We start from the raw sequence: 24,751 nt of genomic DNA on the forward strand, positions 1-24,751 counted from the left end.
AACCTTGCTTTGCATTTTTATAAAATGTTTCTTATGTATGTTTGTGTATGCATATATACGTGATATTCTCTCTAACATATGTACATAATATTCTCTCTCTTCTCTATATATATAAATATCAAAATCACTAGAATCATCTTTTATTTTTTTGAGATAGAGTCTCATTCTGTTTACCAGACTCGAGTGCAGTGGTGCATTCTTGGCTCACTGCAACCTTCTTCTCCCGGGTTCAAGCGATTCTTGGGCCTCAGCCTCCGAAGTAGCTGAGATTACAGTCACATGCCACCACGCCTGGCTAATTTTTGTATTTTTCAGTAGAGACAGGGTTTCATCATGTTGGACAGGCTGGTCTCGAGCTCCCGGCTGCAAGGATCCACCCGCCTCAGCCTCCCAAAGTACTGGGATTACAAGCGAGAGCCATCACACTCAGCCTGGAATCATCTTATGAATACCATTCTATAACTTACACTTTTCATTTAATCTGTATTTGTAAACATCTTTCTAAGTCAATATACTTGTATGATACAATTTAGTACATCTTTTGAATGAACATTTAGGTTATTAGGCAATTCTTTCAAAGAAACCAATTCACCATAAGTATTTTTGGAAGTATTTGCATCCTTAATTATTTCCTAAAGGCAAATTCTCAGAAGAAAAAAATGCAAAGTAAAAAGTTATATGGATTTTTAGGGCTCTAAATACATATTGCCTGATTAGGCTTCAATGCTAGACCATTTTACACGCCCATCAGCACTCTATGGTTATTTTCTCACACCTTGACATAAGGCTGAGTACATATTTGTTCATTGTTTTTCTGTGAGAGGTTTCTTTTGCCAATTTAATAGAGAGAAAATGCTCTCTTGTTTACATTTTGAATTTTTTTTTTTTTAGTTACCAATGGGGTTACTAGTAGTATCACATTCAGTGATGTCATACTTCTTTTCATTGTAGGGGTGTGAATCTGAAGCTTAGGATTATGCTATCAATTCTTGACAAAGCGGTTATTTGGTTTGAGGCTTTACAGTAATGTTTAACATTTTTAAGGTCTAGCACATCATTTTTCTTTGATATGAACAAACAAATCTCAGAGTAGATCAGCTTTTGTTGTATTACATAAACTTTGAGAAAGTAAATTGGCTGCAAAAATTCTTTATTTTGAATTGATCTGATATGATTGTGATATGGAGTCTCATTTCTCAGCCTATGAATAATTTGTTGTAATATAATTGATCTAATTTTACTTAGGAAATCAACTATCCACTGTGACCAAAAGAGAAAACGGATGGAGCAATGTATTTTGTTATCTATTGATTAATATTTATTCAGTGACCATGTGATATGAATACTAAAATGAACTTTCTTGGTGATACACTAAATTGAACTTTCTTGTTGATACACAGGGACTATTAGGTGAAAAATATGGGAATATCCGAATCCCTGGAGAAGTTGAAGCCTCAGAGTTTGAAATGATTTTGGATGCCGCCATAGAGGCAAAGCTGGAGACCAAGTTGCTGGAGGAGTGGTACTGTCGAGATGAGAACTCGGTGCCAGCAGCCTATTACCTCAGACCCAAGACAGAAATGCTGAAAAGCAATAGAAATGCAGTAAGCTGCCTTTCCCTCCAGCCTATGGATCTGTCCATTACTACATTATTACCATTTACGTCATCCAGGGGTGGTTCTGCACAGAAAAGACAGAAAGTTACTCTGCCCTAGGCCCCAAGTTTTCTTTTTTTTTTTTTTTTTTTTTTTATGGAGTCTTGCTCTGTCGCCCAGGCTGGAGTGCAGTGGCCGGATCTCAGCTCACTGCAAGCTCCGCCTCCCGGGTTCACGCCATTCTCCTGCCTCAGCCTCCCGAGTAGCTGGGACTACAGGCGCCCGCCACCTCCCCCGGCTAGTTTTTTGTATTTTTTTAGCAGAGACGAGGTTTCACCGTGTTAGCCAGCATGGTCTCAATCTCCTGACCTCATGATCTGCATGTCTCGGCCTTCCAATGTGCTGGGATTACAGGCTTGAGCCACCGCGCCCGGCCCAAGTTTTCCTTTTAAAACTAAATCCACACTGATCCTTAGGGAAACACAAATGAAAGCCACAATGCCAAGTCACTTTACACCTGTTAGGATGGCCATCAAAGAGTCAAAAGATAGTAGGCGTTAGAGAGGATGTGAAGAAAAAGGAATCCTGGTACATTGTTGGTGAGACTGTACATTGGGGCAGCCTCTGTGGGAAACAGTATAGCCGTTCCTCAAAAAATTAAAAATAGGACTACCCACTTCTGGGTATATATCCAAAGGCAATAAAATCACTGTCTTGAAGATATGTCCGTACTCCCAGGTTCATTGCAGAATTGTTCACAATAGCCAAGATATGGAAACAGTCTAAGTGTCTGTCAGCAAATGAAAAGATAAAGACAATGTAGAAGGAAATTAAGGAACATTTATATACACACATACTGTGATATTATTCAGTCTTTCTAAAGGAAAACAATCCTACCATTTACAGCAACATGGATGAACCTGGAGGACATTATGCTAAGTGAATTAAGCCAGGCCCAGAAAGACAAATACCGTATGATCTCACTTATATGTGGAATCTAAAAATGTTGAGTTCATGGTAACAGAGAGTAGAAGTGTATTTACAAAGGTCTGGGATTTAGAGGAAATGGAGAGATGTTGGTCAAAGGGCACAAACTTTCATGGTGACTATAGTTAATTATAAACCTGAAATTGACTGACAGAGTAGATCTCAAGTGTTCTTACCACCCACCAAAACAAAGATAATTATGTGAGGTGGTGGATTTGTTAGTTAACTTGGTTGTGGTAACCATTTCGCAGTATATACATATATCAAAACATCACATTGTGCACCTTTAAAAATTGAATGAAAAAAAACTAAATCCAAAACTAAGAAACTATAAATTGTCACTCACCTTTCCATTTAGCATCTCTGACTTTCCTTCTAGTCTAATCTTCCTTCTTCCTGACGTATATCCTTTATAAGTTCCATCAAAGAAGGTTTACTAATGATACTGATTTTTACTTATTAATATTGGTATTATTAAATAATTAATAATTTAATGAAATAATTAATCATTAATTCTTAATATTAATTGGTTAAAGTTCCATTAATGAAGCTCCCTTTGTTTACTTATCTGAAAAGTTATTGTTTTGCCCACTTTTCTATAATGTGTCCATTTATTCTGATTGGTGTATGTCATGCTTCCTGTATCTGCGAATTCATGTAGTCTCTTAATTCTAGAAAATTCTCAGTCATCATCTCATCAAACAATGCCTCTCTTCTATTCCCTCTGCTCTTTCTTTGTGCTCCTTAATTATGTTTGCCTTCAGCCATCTCAGTCTGTCCTCTACGGCTTCTAGTTCTCTTTCACATAATCAATGAAAAGGGATCATTTCACATGATCAGTTAGGTTTACCCCAATATTCCCACCCAGAGAAACAATATTCTTACAGATAATTACTTTGAATAATACATGTGAGGGTGAAGAAGAAAAACATTAAGAAAATTGATCATGTGAAACTGATCATAATCATATCACCATAATCATGATCAGTTTCACATAATCAATTTTCTTATCTCTGTGCTGCTTTCCAGAAGATAACTTCAGATTATTTTTCCAGTTCACCAATTTTTTCTTCAGCTCTGTTCACTCTGTCTGTACATTGAGTTTTCAAGTTTGACAGTTACAGTTTTTATTTTGTGAAAGGTTCACGTGTGCATTTGTTTTCTGTGGGAGGAAGGCCTTTGTAAAATCTACCTAGCTATTGTTTATAGTCTCTTTTTAAATTTTAACTTAATATTTTTTCTTTAACATTTTAAACAGTCCATTTATATTCATGCATCTTATGGAGAGTGATGGAGTGACTCATGCTTGAGCATGATGGAAACATTGTTATCTACTTTCCAATTTGGCTCCCAAGTTTATGATATGTCCCTTAAAAGCAAATGAAAGAGGAAGAGAGGAAGGGTGAACCTGTTCACTGAGTAGAATATTTAGGGAGACTGCAAAGAAGGCATAGATATCCAACCCTCTGCCAAAGAGAATGTCCTTGATTCAGTCAGCACCCAGGCAGTTCCAAGAGGACAGCTGTGGGTTACCCACAGTTCTCCACTTTGGGATCTGTGTATTTGTCATTCTGGTATCCAACATAACACATTTTCTCTGTACAATAGGAAATCAGATCAGAATCCTTGATTTTTCTTCTTTGCCCTCACACGTATTATTCAAAGTAATTATCTGTAACAATATTGTTTCTCTGGGTGGGAATATTGGGGTAAACCCAAACCATTTCCCAGTTAAAGATGCCACAAGTAAATATAGATAGCAAAGAACCTGATACCCCAAGAAACCAGTTTATACCATGATCTAGGGGATTTTCTCATGTGTTACTATTTAATTTGCTTTAATTGTTTCTTCATTTATTTTTATGATCCACTAGGGAAATTGAGATTATTCCTAAAACCCCATATGATATTTCTGCATAAATTATTATTGAATAAATGAATGTATTAATAAGATTATCGTCAAGACTATGTAAATGTTACTTTATTGGTAGGCATTCCTCCCATTTTATCTCCTAGTGGACCATCAAAACAAATGAAGCTAAAATAAATAAAGACAATTAGATATAACGTAAGAGCACCTCCCCTTTAACTTTCTCTCCCCTTTCAAGGACACCAGAGATTATTTTCTTATGGCATTTGTATCAAAACTCAAACGGGAAAAGCATGGTATATAAGAAAGTCCAATAAACACACCCTATTTGGGTGACACCCTTGTGTAATTTGGTCAAGTTCGCATACAACATGGAAATAATTTCTAACTTTCAGGGTTATCAAGGGGATTAAATTAGACACTGTCTGTAAAGCACCTATCATAGTATTGGCACATAGTGGGCCTTCAAATAATATAAATTTTCTTGTTCTTAAGTATTATTTTTCTTTGATGATTGTAAGACTAATTTCTCCCTTTTACATCTCTATAGATGCAGCCTTCTGCCAATGCTGAAAATGAGAAGACATGGCAAGAGGTATCAGATGAGATCAAGAAGATATTTAAGGCTGCTGTAAAGCTGTTACACGAAAAGGGTAAAATGAAACACAGCCAGGCTAGGAGGTACCTGTTCTCAGGTAATTTTCCCACACCTTCAGTAAAATAAGAAATAGATCATTAATAGGTACATCTACTGCTTCCCTTTAATGCCCTGCAAATTTAATCTCATTTACTGCCTGATGAAATTTAATTTTTCTAAATGTTCCTATGTTCTGGAGAAGCAAATGTTCTTTTGTTTTAATTCATAGAAAAGTCTTTCCTTAACTCGAAGACTTCTCTAGAAAATATGATTTTAAAAGAAGCCAGAGGTGGCCCCGGATATAACTGACCACATTCTGCCATGACTTCTCCGTTGAGCGATTCATTTATCATTCACCCGCTTATCCAGCAAATATTAATGAACCTGTTGGGTTCCTATGTGCCAAGCACTGGGGAGACAATGCTGAGTAAAAAGACAGGGTCTCAGGCCTCCTGCAACTTATTTTTTTAGAGGGAGGAAAATATTCATAAGTGATAGCCAAGTAATCAAATAAACGAACAAGATCATATCAAAAGTGACTGATAAGTATTGTAAATAAAATAAAGCACAGTCATAGGATAATAGTGACTGATAAAGGATGTGGGGGTCCAGATTTAGATAAGGTGGGCAAAAAGGAGTTGACTTTGGACCTGAATTACAGAAGAAAATCAGAGCTGAGAGTGTCCTATGTATCTAAGGTAGAGAATTCCCAGCAGAGGGAGCAACAGGTTCAAGACCTCTGAGACAGGAATGTGCTTAGTTAATTCCAGGAGCAGGAAAAAGAAAAGGTAGCTTTGCTGCTTGTTTGTTTGTTTGTTTGTTTGAACTTTTACAAGGAGGGAGAGATGAGGATAGAACTTGAGCACAGGCCATAATGGGAACCTTATGTTTTATTCTGGGTGAGATGGAGCCATTGGACGGTGTGACACAGGGATTTGGTAGGCTCAAATTTAACGTTAAAATAAAAACTTACCCAGTTATTCAGATATATTTCAGTCTATACCGTACCATGCATTCTGTGTACAGAGGCTCACCTGTTGGCCTTTCTCAAACATGGAAAGGAAGCTTTATCATTAGAAGTTGCTCAGGAAACTACAGAACTGAAGGAATATGTCAGTCATAGTTTCCAGGGAACAAACACAAGTAGGTAAAAGTAGTCAGATTTGCAAGCATTTATTTTGAAAGTTGATAGTAAAAATTTATAAAGGGAAAAATTATAATAGCTACTTCTTCAGACTGGTGTTGGAATGGTGCCGCAAAGCTTTCGTGAAAACCTAAAAGGCACTCGGTAATCATTCTCACTGAATACATGTGTGTGAAGCTCAGAGAAGATACAAATCGTTTTGACAAATTTAAAAATTAGGGCTTAAGTCTTACTGAAAATACCACAATCGTCAGGAATAAGTACTATATTTAAATATATAGATTCGGGTTTATCCTTGTTCCTTTGGAAACTTTAGATCTAACTTTGAGGCTCAGGCTCTTCACCTTTATCAAAGACAGAACAGCCCTGTTCCTTCAAGAGCTGTCTTAGAAAAAAGTACCTAGAGTGAAGCTTTCCTATTATTTATGTAAAAGACACCAGTTTGGGGAAGTTATCCTCTTATTTACAATCACACAGCTCCAGTGTTTCCTTATTTCACTGGCAAACACTTGTCCTAGCTTTCCCCATAGTGAAGAACTCTGTCCACATGGATAGCCATGTGAAGATGAGAAATTTCACATGAGCTACTGCAAGTGGGCTGTTTCCTGCTTGGGGTTATATCTCCTGAATATATACATGCTCATGACAATGTTGTTTATTTTACATTCAAACTCCTTTTAAGATCATGTCTGCACAATCAAAATTGCTGACGTGCCAACTCTTTCAAATGGATATAGTATACGTTATATTTTTAGAAACCTTGAAATAAGAATACTGGATAGAACCTGTTAAAGGTGTATTATTTATGTTTGAATGTAATGTTTCACGCTTCTTGTTTCACCTTTTTAAACAACAGGAGAGGAAGAGAAATAAATTAAGACTCTAAAATGGTGCCCTTCTGAGAACATCAAAACTCAGTGGCCTTGGGAATCGTAAACAAATCAATTTCTCATAGATAATAGTTACCAGGACTGGAAACCTATTTCTACCATTACCTTCAGTGGGTGCTATCACTGGTTAAATTTCAGGACATTAAGGAACATGCAAAAACAGAAAATAAATATAACATTCTAATAATGCCCTAAAATTCTCAAATTTATAATATTTATAGATAGGCATCAGAAATCATGAATAAAAGTCCCCTAAAATCATAAGCATGCACTTTGCCTCTAAAAATAACTCTGTAGAGTTGCCTTTGTATCATAGCTCTCATTTATTTAGGTATATTTAAGTCTATACCATACCAGGCATTCTGTGTACAGCATGTTTCCCCCCGAGCCAAGCTTAGATGGGCTCTGCCAGATTGGTTTATCTGTATTTCTTTTTTTGCTCCATTTATGATCAACACTTCTGCTTGATACACTCTTTCCATAAATGTGATAACAACGTCAAGTTAGAGTTGAGTTGTTTCCTGGGAGTCAAAGGTGGCAGAGCATATCTCTGATTATAATGCATTATATATAGATACTACAGTTTGACCGCTTCCTTTCTCTTCATGATGCTCTCAGAATGTAGCAAGCTGCTAATCCAACCTGCTAGCATTTTACACAGATGACTAGAAAAGAGATGGATCCAAGGCTGCTAGTAGCTCATGATGTCCAGATTTCTGGCATCTTCCCTTATCTACTTTATAGCAAGTTCTTACTCTTCCTTAAAAAGAATAGTAGACATATGTTTATAAGCTCCTTTAACTGGCTTGCTTAACCAGCGTGCTCAATTAAAACCCTTTGTAAAATGTACCGATGCTCATGACACAGCTTACTAGACACTGGCAGCTACGAAAATATCTTTTTCATTTGAGTTGAAAATTTCCATTGAAAGGCTGTCATGACTGAAAAAATATTATCACAAGAGTCCCACTGAAAGGCATCATTTTAAAATGAAATTCTCACCCTTCTTAATAGTTACATTATAGAATATATGTATATATATTCTAGATTTTGCTTGACATTGGAGTTATGGCCAGCATATAATTTTTTTCAATTTATGGCCAGACCAGTCCTGTGTATTCAGAGCCTCCCTGACAGAAATTTCACAATCTGAGATCAAAGCACCTGCAGATTCTGTGTCTGATGAGGGCCAACTTCCCACTCCATGTGGCTGTCTTCTTGCTGTGTCCTCATAGGGCAGGAGAGGCAAGGGAACTCTCTGAGATCTCTTTTATATATGAACATGACTTTCATTCGTAAGGCTCTTCCCTCATGAACGAATCACCCAAACACTCCACCTCCTAATGCTGGCTGGGGATTAGGTTTCAACATATAAATTTCTGGGAGACACAATGGATTATTTTTCTCAATGTTCTGTTTTCTCTCACCATTGTATCCTAAGCAGCTGTCGTCACGCCTGTAATATAAAAGGTATTCAATGAAGAGCAATTAGATGAAGGAAAGGGATGTGGAAGGAGCAAGAAAGGAAGGGCAGCCAATTTTAAGACTGCTTGCTTTGTAATTCATTTCCATTAGCTTATTTTACACATTTTTTACACATTTTACTACTGATCCAGTTTAAATTTTTCTTATGGGGACACAAATTATTATAATGCATATTTACTTATGTGCAAGTATATGTATTGTAAGCCATAATATGTTATATTTTAGAAGAAATGAAGTTATATACTAAGTCACTTTTTTTGTATTTGTTCCAATGGATATTATAACAGTGACATAGATCACCCAGATTAATCGGTCATCAGAATATGATTATATTTTGCCTTAAAATGTGCTTTTGGGCTGGGCATGGTGGCTCATGCCTGTAATCCCAGCACTTTGGGAGGCCGAGGCGGGTGGATCACGAGGTCAGGAGATCGAGACCATCCTGGCTAACACAGTGAAACCCCATCTCTACTAAAAATACAAAAAATTAGCCGGGCTTGGTGGCAGGCTCCTGTAGTCCCAGCTACTCAGGAGGCTGAAGCAGGAGAATGGTGTGAACCCGCGAGGCGGAGTTTGCAGTGAGCCGAGATCGCACCACTGCACTCCAGCCTGGGCGACAGAGCCAGACTCCATCTCAAAAAAAAAAAAAAAATGTGCTTTTGTATTGATATTTGATCATATCTGACTAGGACTCAATACACCTCAAACAAAATGGTGAGGTCACTTTGTTAAGGAAAGGCTGACAAGGAACAGTTAACTAGCTACATCCTTCAGCCTCCTCCTCTTTCTTTCCTGGCCCAAATGGGTCCCTGCTGTTCCCACTGAGAACCTCTGAAGTCTGAGAGGAAAACTGAGCAGCAATTAGAAATAGTGGATATTAGAAATATCCACTATATATTTGATATGCTTTCTTTATTATGCTTATGTCCAACCTCTTCCTATGCTTGGGGAGAAAATTAGATAATTTTATGTAAAACCTGTTCTCCTGGGTTGCTGGCTGATTAGGAAAAGACAAATAAGAAATCAGGAAATTATTCTAAAGATTACTTCGCTATAAACCATAAGCAAACTAATTTACCACTAATGACTAAGCATTGACTATTGAGAATGTGGGTGTGTTGCTCCTTTGTTCTAAGCAATAAACTCCTTGTTATATTTTCTTTCAGCTATAGAGGATGAGTTTGACTTTGCTCTGGGAAAACAAACTCCAGCATTTCTAAAGAAGTGTGTTTGCTACATTAGGAAAATTGCTAACATTGAGCGCTTTGTGAAAATCCCAGAGATGGGAAAATACATGGATATAACTGGAACAGAACCGAGGATTATTCGGGACCCAGAAGCCCAAGAGAAGCTGATAAAACTCAGGGATGAATTTATTCCTACTATTGTTGCATCATCTAATCTGCGAGTGTACACATCTGTTACTCATTGTGACATGAAACTAGGCTACTCCCAAGAAATAGAAAATCATTACATCGAAGGACTTGGTAAACAATTTTACGAGGACATGATTGACATAATTCAGGCAACGGTACAACAGAATTTTGACACTGAAACTGATACACTCTATGACGAAATCCTTCAACATTCATCATTATGTAAAACATACGCCACCTTCTATGAGTACAAATGTGAATCTCTAAACATAGTGCATAACTACATTCTTCCAAGCAAAACTGGACACATCAACCCTCTTATTATATATGGTGGGCCATGCACTGGGAAGACCCTTCTGCTAGCTGAAGTAGCAAAGAAGGTAAAAGCCTATTCTTTCCTGTGTATATTTGTAAAAACTTGTACTTTTGGAAAATGGTAAATTAATCAAATTCATTTCTACTTTCTGCATTTCCTATATGAATTAGAGTTGGTCTTTTAGGAGTGAATACTTCAGTGCTTCTTTTTTGCTGGTGTAACAGTTATATTGAGAGAGCAAAACTCATGGAATACAACTGGAAAGCAAGTTTATTTTTTTCTTTCACTGTTCAGACTCATGTTGTGGGCTAGTTCCTGTCCCTCACCCCATTTGGATGAAAACCCAGGCCAATCTCAATAACTGTTCTCATCCCTTTCAGACAAGACAGGCCCTCTGGCCACTCCTGTCTGCTAAATCAGTCTCAGTTCAGTAATGAGTATGTCCAGTCTAAGGTGAAAATGAAAACATCGGTCTACACTTTTCTTCCCCATCTGGGGCCTCTCATAAACAAGGCACCTACAATGGGAAATGGCACTTCTTTCTCTTCTTTCCTAATCCCAATGACATTTATGATTCCTATAAAGTTACAGTTTAGGGTATATAGGAAAGGTAAGGTGGCCAGAAAGTTCGCACATAACCAGTACTGTTCTGAACTGGGCTGTGAACTCTCTGTTCTTAGCACATGTTTAAAGCTGCCTCCCATCTCTTTGGAGGCCTTTTCATGGCTTCCTGGAGGTCCTTCCCATCCCGTACCTCTGCCCTGTCTTCCCTGAGCATCTCTTACCTACAGTTGTCTAGACACAGGGGAATGCATCTTTTTTCTAGCTGGTTACTTCCTCAGCTCCTAGACATCCAGCAATGTGCTTCCAGAACTTTTCTGCTAAGATCGTCTCTACAGCCCAGCACACTCCTTAGATAGGACCTGGGAAAAACAAAACAAACAGAAACGCTTGTCCATTCATTGCAGCCTGCTGTCCACATGTAGCACATGGGAAACACTCAGGTATTGTGTTGCTCTGAGGAACTCTAGACCTCCGGGCCAGTCCCAGCCCTGCAGCTCTGTCTCACTTCTCCATCACAGCAGCTAGGCAGCCTCAGTCACTCAGCCTTCATGGTTTCCAGATGTCACTAGGTACCAGATGCCTGTATCCCCAAGCTATAGGGGGCATTCCATAGGTGGTCCACTAAAGTCCCTTCCTCTTGGCTAGAAGTCAAGGACAGGCATCTCTCTGACCTCCTTTTAGGGTGGGGGAGGTGAGAGAAACAACCCACAGCACCCTGATCCCCACCATTTTTCCCTGCCTCTCCAGTCTTCTTTTTTCAGGCTAGCAGTTGGTAATCTATTAACAGTAGCAAAACTGGTTTTCAGAACCTCCCTTTCAACTCCTGCATGATGGTCTGGAACCTCACTCTGGAATGTAGTATCTGCTGAGTTGGCTCTTCAGCCTAAACAGGATGAAACTAGTTCCATTATTTTTAACCTCCTCTTCCCTTAGTGTCAAAGTGTGGTGGTTTATTTTATTATGGTGTTAATTCTGAAGCTCTGTGTTGTTCTTCCTATGGTGACTCTCTTAAGACCAGAACTTTCTTTAAGTTCATGAATATTCTCATAACCTGTCATGTGCTACATAATCTCAAATTGGTCCTCTTGAGGACAAGAACAGAGACAGTTGCATTGCACTGTATGTGACGATTAGGTTCCAAAGTAAGCCCATAGGTGAAATCAGGTATATTCCACTTACCTTTGAAAAGTCCATAGGAAGTCTAATTTGCTTTTTCTTAATATATCAAGCCCAGCTGGGTTTTCTGCTTGTGTTAGAAGATACAGCTTTTTCTTTAATTAAGCACTAGATGAAGTAGCAGATTTGTATTTAGGGTCCACATTGCATCACACAAATTGTGTATGCATATGTTTGTGTGCCTTTGAACACGAATTTGTATCTTCAAACTTCAGAATTATTCCAAATAAGCAAGATAGTAACACCACGAGGGGCACATGAGAACTGAAACCAAATGAGTAAACATTCACATATGCCATTTGGTACTCACCCTAGGGCCCTTTTCTTTGTGGAGGAAAGGAGCATACAGGCGGTTGGAGGAAACAAATATTGTTCAATTTGACTAAGTCAAAGGTTCATGTGATGCGTCTCCACATGCTCTAGCACAAGAGGTCAAGACTTACGTGGGGCGTGCTGATTCCCTGCACAGATAAGCAGTCCCAGCGACGCAGAGTGTGGTAACTGTCCAGAGTTGGTCAGTTTAAGGAACGGCTTTCTGAGCTCTTGCTCTTCTGGATATTTTGTCCAATAGCCTGAGTCTGTCTATCCAGGAGTCGGGTCCTCCAAGAAACTGTGCCTCTTTTTACATCCCCTGCCTGCGCTTCATTTACCTTTCTCCTGGGGAATGTCTGACTCACCGTCAACAACAACCTGTACTGTCCTGTGACCTCATGTCCCTTTGAGGATGCAGATAAATATCTCATTTTTATCTCATGTGTCACCCAGCATTTCCATGAGCATGAACTCGTGATGGTAGGGCTGCTCTCTACAGACATCACGTGTTCAGCAACATGTGACTGGGAGGAGGATGCCTATAGTTATCATAAGCAATCAATGTACAAACAAACAGGTGCTTTCAGATTTACCACCAAAGGATAGTTGTTGAGTGACAAGATTATCTTCCTTGAAATCAGCTTCAAAGGTTGAGGCTCAACAACAGCAGCAAAGACTTTATTTTCCTTAATAGCTCCTTATAAAACTGTCCTCTATAAATCTTTCTAATCTTATTCATGCCTTAACCTGAACTATCTCTCTTGAGGAACCAAAGTTCACAAACTTCCCTCCTAATGTGTAAAATCACTCTGCCTTATCTAAGGCATATCCTTTGTAAATTCCAAGGATAACTGAAAGACTTTATTTTCCTAAAAATACTCATTGGAGTATTTTATGCCTTGGGGGCATATTTCTTCTTATCCTGACCTTTCAAAACAGAAAGACTGAACTTAGTGTGTTCCTCACATATTTTATCCTTTAATGCCACAGAGTTTTTAAGAACTGAAAGAATGAAAAGTCAGGTATGACTTCTACTCAGGTTTTGTCTCTTGGTGACAATTTAACTCTGAGAAGTCATTTATCCAGCTTGGGCCTCAGTTTCCTCTCCTATTGAATGACACTGTAAGCTCATCCACCCTTCAAAGAGACAATGTGAGAACTGAGGGCTGCATGTATATAAAATCAACTATCTGTTACAAAGCACAACATTTAACAAATCTCTTTTAACCACCGTTATGTGGATTTTATAACAGATAAATAATAATCAAAATTATGATCCTATAACACCATAAAATTATCTCTAAATTATAAAAGATTATATTCAGAGTAATTTCAGTACTGAATATTTTTATTGCCTTCTAATTAATTGGAAATTTGGTTAGCCATATGTGACATTATATGCTCTCAATTAATGCATATATTTAACTTAATATAATATGCAAATCATTACTTAATCCATTCATTAAACACTTACAAAGGACCTACTGTGTGCCAAGAGCTGCACCAGGAAATGGATATTCAATCAGTGATACAAAGCTGACCATACTAGATATTTATATTTATAATTCATGAAACACCTCGTATCTTTTGGAATACATGTTAAATGTTGCCTAATGAGTGAAAAATAGTATTATCACTACTTTAGTACACTCAGTACGGGTAATCCTGAGGGTCTCATCTGTAGATTTTGGTACACAAGCTTCATGGCAGTTCTTTGGCCTTCTTAAAAGATTTTTCCAATTTTGGGTCCTAGGCTGTTTTCTGCACGGTAGGGTTGACCAGAAGTCTGAGCTCTGGAGAGAGGCAATGTTATCACATATGACCGTGTGAATACATATTACCATTCTAAACTCCACTTTTGTGTTTCAGGCTTATGGCTGGCTACATGAGGACACAGGACCAGAATCTGACCCAGTAGTCATCGTGAGATTTCTAGGAACGACAGACATGAGTTCTGACCTTAGGACTCTCCTTCTAAGTGTTTGTGAACAATTGGCAGTTAACTACCGGTGTCTGGTTCAAAGCTACCCTAAGAAGATCCATGACCTCTGTGACTTATTTATAAATCTTTTGAATGAGTCTTCACTGCAGAGACCTCTAGTCATAATATTCGATGCACTAGAGCAGCTCTCAGAGAATGATGACGCCAGGAAGCTTTGGTGGCTCCCAGCTCACCTGCCCCGCTTTGTCCGGATAGTCCTTTCCACACTGCCCAACAAACACGGGATCCTGCAGAAACTAAGGTGCCTTATCCATGAAGAAGACAACTACATCGAGCTGATTCCCCGAGACAGGAAGATGTGCAGCCAGGTTCTCAAACACCAGCTGCTGCGCGTCAAAAGGAAGGTCACATCAGGCCAGCAGATTTATGTGAACAATGCATTCTCCAAGTGCACGCTGCCAATGTTTGTGAACCTGACCTTCAGGGAGGTGAGACACTGGAGATCTCACAAAGATGTCGATGAATCCTCCCTCGCTGTCACCGTTCATGAAAGTATAGAGCAGTTATTCTGGTCCTTGGAGAAGAAGTGTGGTCAGAAACTGGTCTCTAGGGCTCTTGGCTACATCACCATGGCCAAGATGGGTCTGAGTGAAATGGAATTGGAGGATGTGTTAGCCCTAGACAACAGTGTAATGAGCGAGCTCAATGAAAACACCAGACCCAGCAATCCCCTGAGAGTACCTTTTTTGTACATTGCAAGGCTCAAGGAGGGTCTCAGTGGATACCTAATAGAAAGGCATGTGAAAAATGTCACACTCCTAGTCTGGGCCAACAGACACCTGCATCTCATAGCCCAGAAGCTATATCTGCAGGATGACAATGACCTGCGTGAAATGCACACCATCCTAGCAGATTATTTTCTGGGGGTTTGGTCAGGGGGCAGGAGGAAAGCCTTCTGCCTCGAGGATCCCTACTTGAATGGCTGCCTTGACTTGGAGAGCAGAAGCTTGCTGGAGGAAGAAAAGCATTTCATGGAACAGGCTTCCTTTGACAGGCAGGCTCCGGACCAGCCCTGGGTTTTCCAGTGTAATCCCCTGGAACCTGACATCTTTTTCGTCAATCATCGGAAAATGTCTGAGCTTTTGTACCATTTGACGAGGTGTGGAAAAACCGATGACCTGCTTTATGGCATCATCATGAACTTCAGCTGGCTTTATACCATGATCAAAATTGGCCAGTTTGACAAAGTGCTTTCAGACATTGAGCTGGCTTACAACTACTCGCAAGAGAAGGAGCTGAAGTTCCTGGCCAGCACCCTCCGCAGCATCAAAAACAAGGTCATTGCATTTCCCGGCTCCCTTTCAGCAGAGCTTCAGCAAAGACTGCTGCCTGTTGTCAGCTCCCTGCCCAAACTTAGACATCTTCTTTTAGAGTGCGACAAAGACGGGCCCAAATATTGCTCCATTGTGCCATTGCATTCATCCATGGATGTGACATACAGCCCAGAGCGTCTTCCCTTATCATCCAGTCACCTGCATGTCACAGAGATCCTGCCTACCTGTAACCCCAGCACTGTCCTCACAGCTTTAGAAAATGGTTCCATCAGCACCTGGGATGTAGAGACGCGACAGCTACTCAGGCAGATCACCACAGCCCAGTCTGTCATCCTGGGCATGAAACTCACCAGTGATGAAAAGTACCTTGTGGTGGCTACAACAAATAACACCTTGTTGATTTATGACAATGTCAATTCTTGTCTCCTGTCTGAAGTAGAAATCAAGGGGACTAAGCATGGAAGCAGCGCCACCTACATCAATGGATTTACACTGTCCGCCAACCACGCCCTTGCATGGCTCGAAGCCAGCAAAGACGTCACTGTCATCGATCTGCTGTACGGATGGCCACTTTACCAGTTCCACTGCTGGTATGAAGTGACGTGTGTCCAGTGCTCCCTGGATGGTCTGTATGCTTTCTGTGGCCAATACCTGAACACAACCACCATATTTCATTTAGGGAGTGGAGAAAAGTTATGTACAGTGTCATCAGAATTTTCAGGTGGATTTGTGAAGTTTCTTCTTATATTGGACACGGCTCAGGAAATGGTCATGGTAGACAGTGAAGGAAGTCTTTCTGTTTGGAATACCGAGGACATTTCCAGCCCCCAGCTGACTGATGACTTTGATTGCCGAAGAGAAGACAGCGAGGTGGTCAGCATTGAGCTTTCAGAAGACCAAAGTGCAGTTCTGATCTGTAAAGCCCTCAGCATTGAGCTCTTAGATACTGGTCTGTGGAAGGTGGCTGAAAAGTTCAGAGCCAAGCACAATGAACGCTTTATATCTGCCGTGCTGTCTAAAAATGGAGATTGCATCATCGCCACCATGGAAAATACCTCAGCTGTGTTTTTCTGGAGGCGGGACACGGGACAGTGTATGGCAAGTTTGCGGGAAATCTCAGGTTCCATTGTTAAGTTAGTGAAATCCAGTCACCACAATATGCTACTATCTTTATCAACCAGTGGTGTTCTTTCCATCTGGGATATAGATATAATCACAGCTATGTCCAACATAGATAAGACTGGAAAACCCATCCGAAGTCTACTGTTGCCTGCTAGAGGGGAAATCATTTACTCTCTGGATGGATCCGATTGTGTTCATAAGTGGAACTTCAGCAGTGGCTTCATCGAAGCGGTGTTCAAGCATGAAGGAATAGTTGAACACTGTGTGCTAACATCCACTGGAGATGTAATGGTGACATCAGATGACAAAAGTAGCCAGTATGTCTGGCACACCAGCAGTGGTGAAAACCTTTTTCGAATTAACGGGCAGAGAATATCTCAGCTGCTGATTACACACAATGACCAATTTGTGGTCTCGCTCTGCGAGGAAAATGCCTCCAGGGTTTGGAGGCTCGCCACAGGCCACAGGGTCTGCAACATTCTGACCACTTTGCAGAATGCCTTTATTACCTCTGCAAATACCTTCGTGGTGGGAATGACTAAAAGCAAAGTGTTGGCAGTCAGTCTCTGGACAGGAAGTATCACCAAGAAATTTTGCTGTGAAGATGGGACCACTATCGTGAATTTTAAATTAATCCCTGACTGTCCTGATATCGTTGTGTTTATCACATCGGCCGAGACTGTGAACATCTGGAGTCTGACAGATGAAGTGATCTGTCGGCGCGTGCAACTTCCAAACAACTTCTTGAAAAATCTGGAGGATTTTGAAATTTCTCCCAATGGAAAGCTAGGCATTATATCCAGGGGAGATGAAAACATCAATGTGCTAGATTTACACAGTGGTAAATTGCGGGTGGTTCACGCCTCTGGGATCATCTGGCGGCAGAGGTTGTCTCGGGATGGTCGCTACCTGGTATACATTTGTTTCCGAAATGGGGAGGAGGAGGATGAAAATGGTGCAATATTCAGTTTAATTGTAATGAGACTGGCAGATGGCAAAAATATCGGTGCTTGTTCCCTTTACAAAACACCAACTTTCCTTGCACTCTCTCAGAGGCACCTGAACATCATTGTGGGCTTTGATGATGGGAGTATAGGGATATACACGGTAGTAGACCGTGTAGATGCTGCACTGAAAATCAAAATTGCCACTTCAAATAGCAGACAAATTTTCAACAATGCAACACACACCTCCAGGCCAAAGTGTAACAGTTATTGTTTTAAAATATCTGTGGATTGCTTATGGAGAGAGTCCACTGAGGTCTTTGCAAGAGACAGCCCCATCACAGTTAGCGACTCTACTGAGTCCAATGAAGCAACACCCTCCAAGAAACACAACTCTTGTTATGAGCGGGTGTGCTCGGCCCTAGAAACCAGGGGCCACAGCTATGCCCCTGATAACTGACAAAATGTTTTCCAGCTAAGCAGAAATACGTGATTCACATACAGAAGAAAGAAAAAAAATGTGCCCCAAATGATAAACTATTCATTTCTTAAAAGACAGGAGCAATGCTGGAATTCCAGTGTTTTATTAAGATGTTCATGAAATGGACAAATAGGAGGTTGGTCTTGGGTGCGGTCCTTTTGTCCAAGTGTATCCAGGAATGTCAGAATTTGTAGTAGTAGTATTTAAATGGTTACTTTATCTGAAAGGCAGCGGCTAAAAGTTTTTAAATTAGCTGTGTGGTGAGGCAGCATAATTCATCCCACTGGTTAAGATGAGAGAGGCTAGAGTTATATACAGATCATTTGGATAGGAATTAGTTCTACAAAAATCAGCTGAAATCATGAAGACAAAGAGATGCTTGACTTCAAATGATTGTGTGATAAGTAAACATAGCCTTAATCTCTCTTTACATTTTACAGTCCTGACAACTGTGTACACCTAGTCTGCAGTGAATGGTCTAAAGGTGCAAAATAATGTAACAAAAATACCTAAGTGTATTCCCAGTTTCCCAAGAGATATGCCCTGAAATGTGAGACTGTGGACTGGACTGGGACAAGAACTAACTACCACTATCATAGGGCTACTGAACATGGAGAGTCAGTCTTTATTAAAATACAGTTGCAACAATTGCATGCAAGGGTTTCTGTATAACAGAATATATGATTTTTAAACTATTTACTGGGTTGCAAAAGAACACGTTTAATACGAAACAACAATCTTTTCACATCTTTTTGAAGTGCATATTTGTGCTGGTGTAAAGAAGAATTACAGGAAGGGCATTACAAATCTGGTCAAAACACCTGTCCATTTACATCATTGTACTAACAGAAGTCTGTACTATTTGGTCAGTTGTATGGAAGCGTAAATATTCCCTAAATTCCTGCAGTGAATAGGAAGCAAGCTTTCTCAACATGCCATCTCTGAGATACTGATGACGTTTGCCTTACATTCCTTCTCTTTCCTGTGTAAAATGCAGATAGATGACCAAATACTCTGGGACAAACTGAATATGCCTGTCTTTGTGCTAAAATATTCCATAAATCTTAAGGGTGTCCAAAGGTTCTTTATTGTCCTTGTTTGTAATCACTTTCTTACTTCTACACGCCATCTGTATGCTTCTTTATCTGTTACTCTTCCTGACTGAGGACTCTTCTGAGCCTTTTATAGTGTTATCCATTTCAAAGCAGAAGCTGTGGAATGGTATTAAATATTTTTTAAAACTACTTCACCTGTTTAAAAGAAAACATTACATCTCAAAAGGTGAAGATGATTGTTCTTTCTTCCATATCCTCCTCATGGCATGTCCTTGGATAACTTTTCAAAAGGTATCCACGCTTTTGGTTTAGTTTAGTTTTCTTAGAAAGTGGAGAAGTAACAATTTACTAGAATAATGAACTAGGAGCTGATTTGCTGTAGGTCCAGCTCTGCTATAAATGCATTGTGTATTCCTAGACAGGCCTTTAACCTCATCAGTGTGTTGTTTTTGTGGAGTGCAAAATAAAGGTAGTGATAGTTTCTGCTGTAGCCCTCATAGGGACATTGGGAAGCAGTATAAGAAAAACTTCAGCAACATCATGATTATTGATGCTAATGGGGAAAATAAATTCATGTAACCCATAGAGAATCCAAGTCAACTGTATTTCCCTTTGGAAAGCAGTTTAACATGTAAGCTTTCAAAGATGTGATTCAGATAAAAATACCCAGCTCCATAGTGAAAGACTTTTTTCAGTATGTTACTTCTGGTTTAGCTACTAGCCAGGGAGGTGGTAGCCCAGAGAAGGCAACCCACATACAGATCACCTGGAGTTGATTATATGCGTCTACGCTTTTGAGCTCTTTAGGCAACACATTCTCATTCCTGTCATTATCAGTTGAACCTCCATGCCACACATTTCTAAGAATTAAATGCCTAGATGGATTAAATGTAGTATGTGAATGTTCTATGTAAAAGCCAATAGAGTATACAAGTGACTTGAATGATTTTTCCTAACTTGTTTGCAACTGATAGCTCATACTGAATGTTTTTATGTAAACTTTGTATCGTTGGGAAGAATTACCCAATCAGAGATTTATATTTTCATAAATGTTACATTTAGTTAAATTTTGTTACAGAGTTGTTACACTAGAAAATTATTTCAGTCTTCAAACAATATACAGTCTTGTGTATGTATTATTTGTATGAATAAAAGATAAACTACTTAGATTGGCGTGCTGTTTTTCTCCCCCATTTTTGGCAGATGTGATTAGAGACCGCCAGTAATTATAACTGTTCATGCTTACTGAGTGCTTACGTTGCACCAGGCACTGTACTTGGAGCTTTGCATGTACTAAGCCATTTAATCTTCACAACAGCCCTGTGAAGTAGGTACTGTTAGTATTCCAAATTTATAGGTAAGGAAACCTAGAAACAGGGGTCCAGGGAGAATAGCTGAACAAGATTTCAGTGCAGTGTCAGTGTCTTTTTCCTTAACTTTCTCAAGGTACATCAAAATAGAGCATTTAGTATTTAGTAGGCACTTAGAGATCAATAATGACCTACAAGATGTTTTCTAACTTGCAGCTGGGAGACTGGGCTAGCTCTGAAGATCACTGAAGGTTGCTGCAAACTCTCAGGTTTTTTAGGTATACAGAAATAGTTGATGAATTCATTAATAGAAGGATGGGGAGGAAGGAGAAGAAGGATGATGGCTGAGGAGTCATCTCTCTCATAAATTCCCTTTGGGTGAACAAGCAGGACCAAGGGAAACCTTCCCACATGCTCTTTCTTCCATCTCTTGCCTCTTGGATCTGAGAATCCATACATGCACCACAAAATATTTTTTACAAACAGAAACAGAGCAGTATTGGTGAGCTTAAGTGATAATACATAGGAACTATCTGAAATCTTGTATCTAGTTGTCATGAAATAATTGTTCTCAGAGAAACTTTAAGATGTTAAGAAAATAAGAAATTATTCTGGTTTATTGCCTACATCACGTGGCTGAGACTAACGAGTTCAAAATTTACCACCACTGAAAATGATTCCATTACTTACAAAGGGTAATATCCTTTAGGTTGAAAAGGTTAAACCCATCTCCTTTTAGTTCTCAAAGAAAATGTAGAGAAGTTAATAAATATTTGCAAAAAAGCACTTCAAATAAATAGAGTTTGTTTAAATATCTTCTTTCCCAGGGTCAAGAACACAACAGTCAACAATGTATGCTTGCTCTGCCCAAGGCATTATGCTACATCCTGGAATTATTTGAAAAGTCACGCATGACTCCTGCCATCCAGAACCCTACGGTCTAGAAGAGACACAGCTAAACCAGATGAGACTGATTTCAAAGCTAGTAAGAGTGAGAGCCAGGTGCTGAGGATACACTACAGAGGAGCAATTAACGCTACCTGAGAATCAAAAAGGTTGACCCAGAGGAGATAGAGCTGAGGCTAGAAGAATAATTAGCACTTGTCAATGTCAGAGAGACATTTCAGGTAAAGGAAGCTGCACGAGCAAAAATGGGAGTTGAAGCATATTTCAGGTGACTTCAAATGCTGTCAGGATTTTAGACTTTATTCAGTAGTCAATAGTGTTACTGAAAGCCAGGGACCCAGCCTAGGTCCAGTTGCTCGTTACACAGAAAGCCAATCACTAAGGCAATGAGTATTATCAGGGAAGAAGGCTTTATTATGGGTGATATTAGCCAGAGAGACAGGAGACAAGACTCAAATCTGAATCTCCCCTGGCTAAAGTTGGGGTTTATATGGGGGGAGAAAACAGGCAGGGTAAGGAAGAGGAGCTGATCAATAGGCAGCAGGTGTCTAGCATCTCACTGTAACCTCCTATAGGAAAATAGGAATTAGGGAGAATTAAGGAAGAGGAATTGGTTAATGGGCAGCAGGTTTAAATGGCTCAAGCTTCAGTGCTATGGGCATTTGGCTTGTTGGAAAATTGTGCTGGTTTCAACAGGGAGCTGGGAAAAAAAGTTGGGGGAGGGGCAGTTACTTTGTCAGATGGCTTTGAGATGGAAGAGACCAGAAGCTGGGAGACCAGTAAAGACCATGGCAATGATCTCAGTTAGAAAGTGTTAGAACCTGATCTTAGAACCTGTTTAGAGTAGGGGCAATTCAAGATTTATTTCAGGGCTTAATGGATAGAGGTGTTTGATGAAGGAGAGGGAAAACTCAAATAATTTCAGTTCCAATTGAAATTGAGTAGATAGAATTACGAATGTAAAGTGCACAGGGGATGAAAGTGGGGGAAAATCATAAAATAAACTTGGACCTAGAGAGTTTAAAAGTAAGACACCATCTAGCCCATTAGAAATATGCTATCTATCCCATGGAGAAATCTCCACTCAGTTCTTTCTTCCTCAGGAGCCCATACTACAATGCCTAATACGGTGTGGGGAGTTTTTTGGGTTATAACATAAACTGATACCATAATTTTTTAAATGTTGTTTCTTTTTTAGAACTCTTTCACAAATTTGGAACCATGTTGATAAATCCACTCAAATAAACTAGCTTTCCTATCTTTCATGACTCATTGGCTGGGAACAATTTACATGTCAATGAAAACATGGGCACACCTAAAAAATGAAGTGAATCATGGTGTTTTCACCCTGGTGTGCATTAAGAAACCATAGGTTTTTCTTCCATATATTTTACAAGGGCCCCCTCAGACAATCTGGCATTCCAAGAGATCTGCAAGAAGTACAGATTACACATTGTATGGACACATGGAGGGTTCAGTTTCAGTGTATCAACGTGACAAATTACAGAATACTGGTAATTTAGGAAATACAAATAAAAGCAGCACCTCTAGTTTTATAGAGTGCCAGCCCTTACTGTTTAATAGATAAGGGGAACTACTTGTGCATATTCAGAGCAACAGTTTGCAAACTAGAGTAGGTACCACTTGCTAAAACACAGATTTCTTCACCCTCTGTCCCCAGCTATTTCTGAATCAATACGTCTGGCGTGGGGCCCAGGAATCTGCGTTTTTACTACATTCTCTCAGATTATGCTGATGCTATTAGTCTAGGAACCGCACTTTAAAACCCAAGACAGGCTGGGCACGGTGGCTTAGTTTGCAATCCCAGCACTTTGGGAGGCCGAGGCGGGCGGATTGCTTGAGCTCAGCAGTTCAAGACCAGCCTGGGCAAGTTAAGGAGAGCCCACCCCCACCCTAGTCTCCACACACACACAAATAATAATAATAATAATTACACAAAAATTAGCCGAGCATGGTAGCATGCGCCTGTAATCCCAGGCACTCCAGAGGCTGAGGTGGGAGGATCCCTTGATCCCTGGAAAAGGAGGTTGCAGTAAGCCGAGATCGCGCCGCACTCCAGCCTGCACAACAGCCAGACCCTGTCTCAAATAATAAATAAATAAATAAAATGAAACCCAATACAAATACCAAAGCCTTTTTGGACAGATAATCTACCTGATAAATGTATCAATATCCTGCAGACAATTAAGTGTCGACTATAAGTTGGACATGAGTGCCGTTCACTGTTATAAAGGATGTAAACCACATATAACTTCCTGCAAAAATCTACCACTTTACAGCGTGCACAATTCCAGCACTGCAAAATTAGAAGGATTCAAAAAATTGAGTCTTCAAATTTTCAAAAGCCTGGCCAACATCATGTGAATGGGGCTGGAATCATTAAAGTAGATACATTGAAACCCCAAGGACACCACGTCCATCCTTAGATAATACTCTGTCCAGATGCCTCTGCAATATCCTGTTTTATTCTCTTGCAGGATGAGTTGAAAAGAAGAGAAAAGAGGGTAAGCTAGGTGGCGCAGTTGCTTAACACATTTTTTTTTGGCAAGCCCGGCATTTGCTTTGGGGCACAGGTGAAAAGAATGTCCAGTCCTTAAGCAGAGTCAGTTCTCCACCCACCTTAGGTATACGGATTGTTAACAGCCACGAATGTGGAGCTCAGTGGATTGGATGCAGTGTTGTGGCCAATGTCATGAGATCTCAGGAAAAGAAAGGGATGGTGGGGGAGTGGGTGAGGAGGGGACGAGGAACCAGGAGTTCATTGAACTCCCACTGCGGCCTTTAGCGTGCAGGCGAGGGTTTTTATCGTGGTGGTGGCGCCCCTGCTGTTTCTAGGTCCATGTAGCTCATATAGGGCTGGCCATGGAGCTCACAGCAGGTCTAGGCGGCGAATGCCAGGAATAAGGAGGAAACCGAAAAACGCAAGTTCGCGGGGTTTGGGAGTACACATCTATTTGCCAGGGGGTGCATTTGTTTATCCCAGTACTCCAGTCCCTTGGTCATAGGAAACTCCCTTCTCCAGCGCAACACTGGAGTAGGCATCACGGAGTTTCCAGGGATGGCAGGCCGTTGGCACGGTCGTTTGTGCTCGGAGAACAACAAGCGCGTGGATATTCTGCTTCAGTGTGCCCGGGACGGCAGCCCCGGCCCCGGGGATGTCGGACGTCGGACTCCAGGGGTTCGAGCCCTAGCCCCGCCGCATCCTCGGGGCGTGCAGGTAAAGGGTTACGCGTGTCGGAGAGGCTCGGGCCACGTGACGCGCGGGCCCAATGACAGCGCCGGGG

General features: G+C 40.3%; 2 protein-coding genes across 2 annotated transcripts in view; both read left to right on the top strand.

Moving 5' to 3' along the window:
* NWD2 (NACHT and WD repeat domain containing 2) overlaps positions 1–20,399 on the top strand; it is a gene marked incomplete at its 5' end in the record, with an annotated part of 106,282 nt that extends 85,883 nt beyond the window's left edge. Inside the window, 4 exons of the mRNA XM_011983581.1 lie at positions 1,401–1,604; positions 5,003–5,147; positions 9,775–10,364; positions 14,222–20,399. Of these exons, the coding sequence (XP_011838971.1) occupies positions 1,401–1,604; positions 5,003–5,147; positions 9,775–10,364; positions 14,222–18,154 (4,872 nt within the window). The remainder of the gene's footprint in view (positions 1–1,400; positions 1,605–5,002; positions 5,148–9,774; positions 10,365–14,221) is intronic.
* Positions 20,400–24,315: 3,916 nt separating this feature from the next.
* Positions 24,316–24,751, top strand: part of LOC105542130 (chromosome unknown open reading frame, human C4orf19) — a 143,938-nt gene continuing 143,502 nt past the window's right edge. The window contains exon 1 of the mRNA XM_011983516.1: positions 24,316–24,684. The gene's annotated coding sequence lies outside the window, so the exon portion shown is untranslated. The remainder of the gene's footprint in view (positions 24,685–24,751) is intronic.

This window comes from Mandrillus leucophaeus, unplaced genomic scaffold (genome assembly GCF_000951045.1).
Source record: "Mandrillus leucophaeus isolate KB7577 unplaced genomic scaffold, Mleu.le_1.0 Scaffold251, whole genome shotgun sequence".
Taxonomy (NCBI): Eukaryota; Metazoa; Chordata; class Mammalia; order Primates; family Cercopithecidae; genus Mandrillus; species Mandrillus leucophaeus.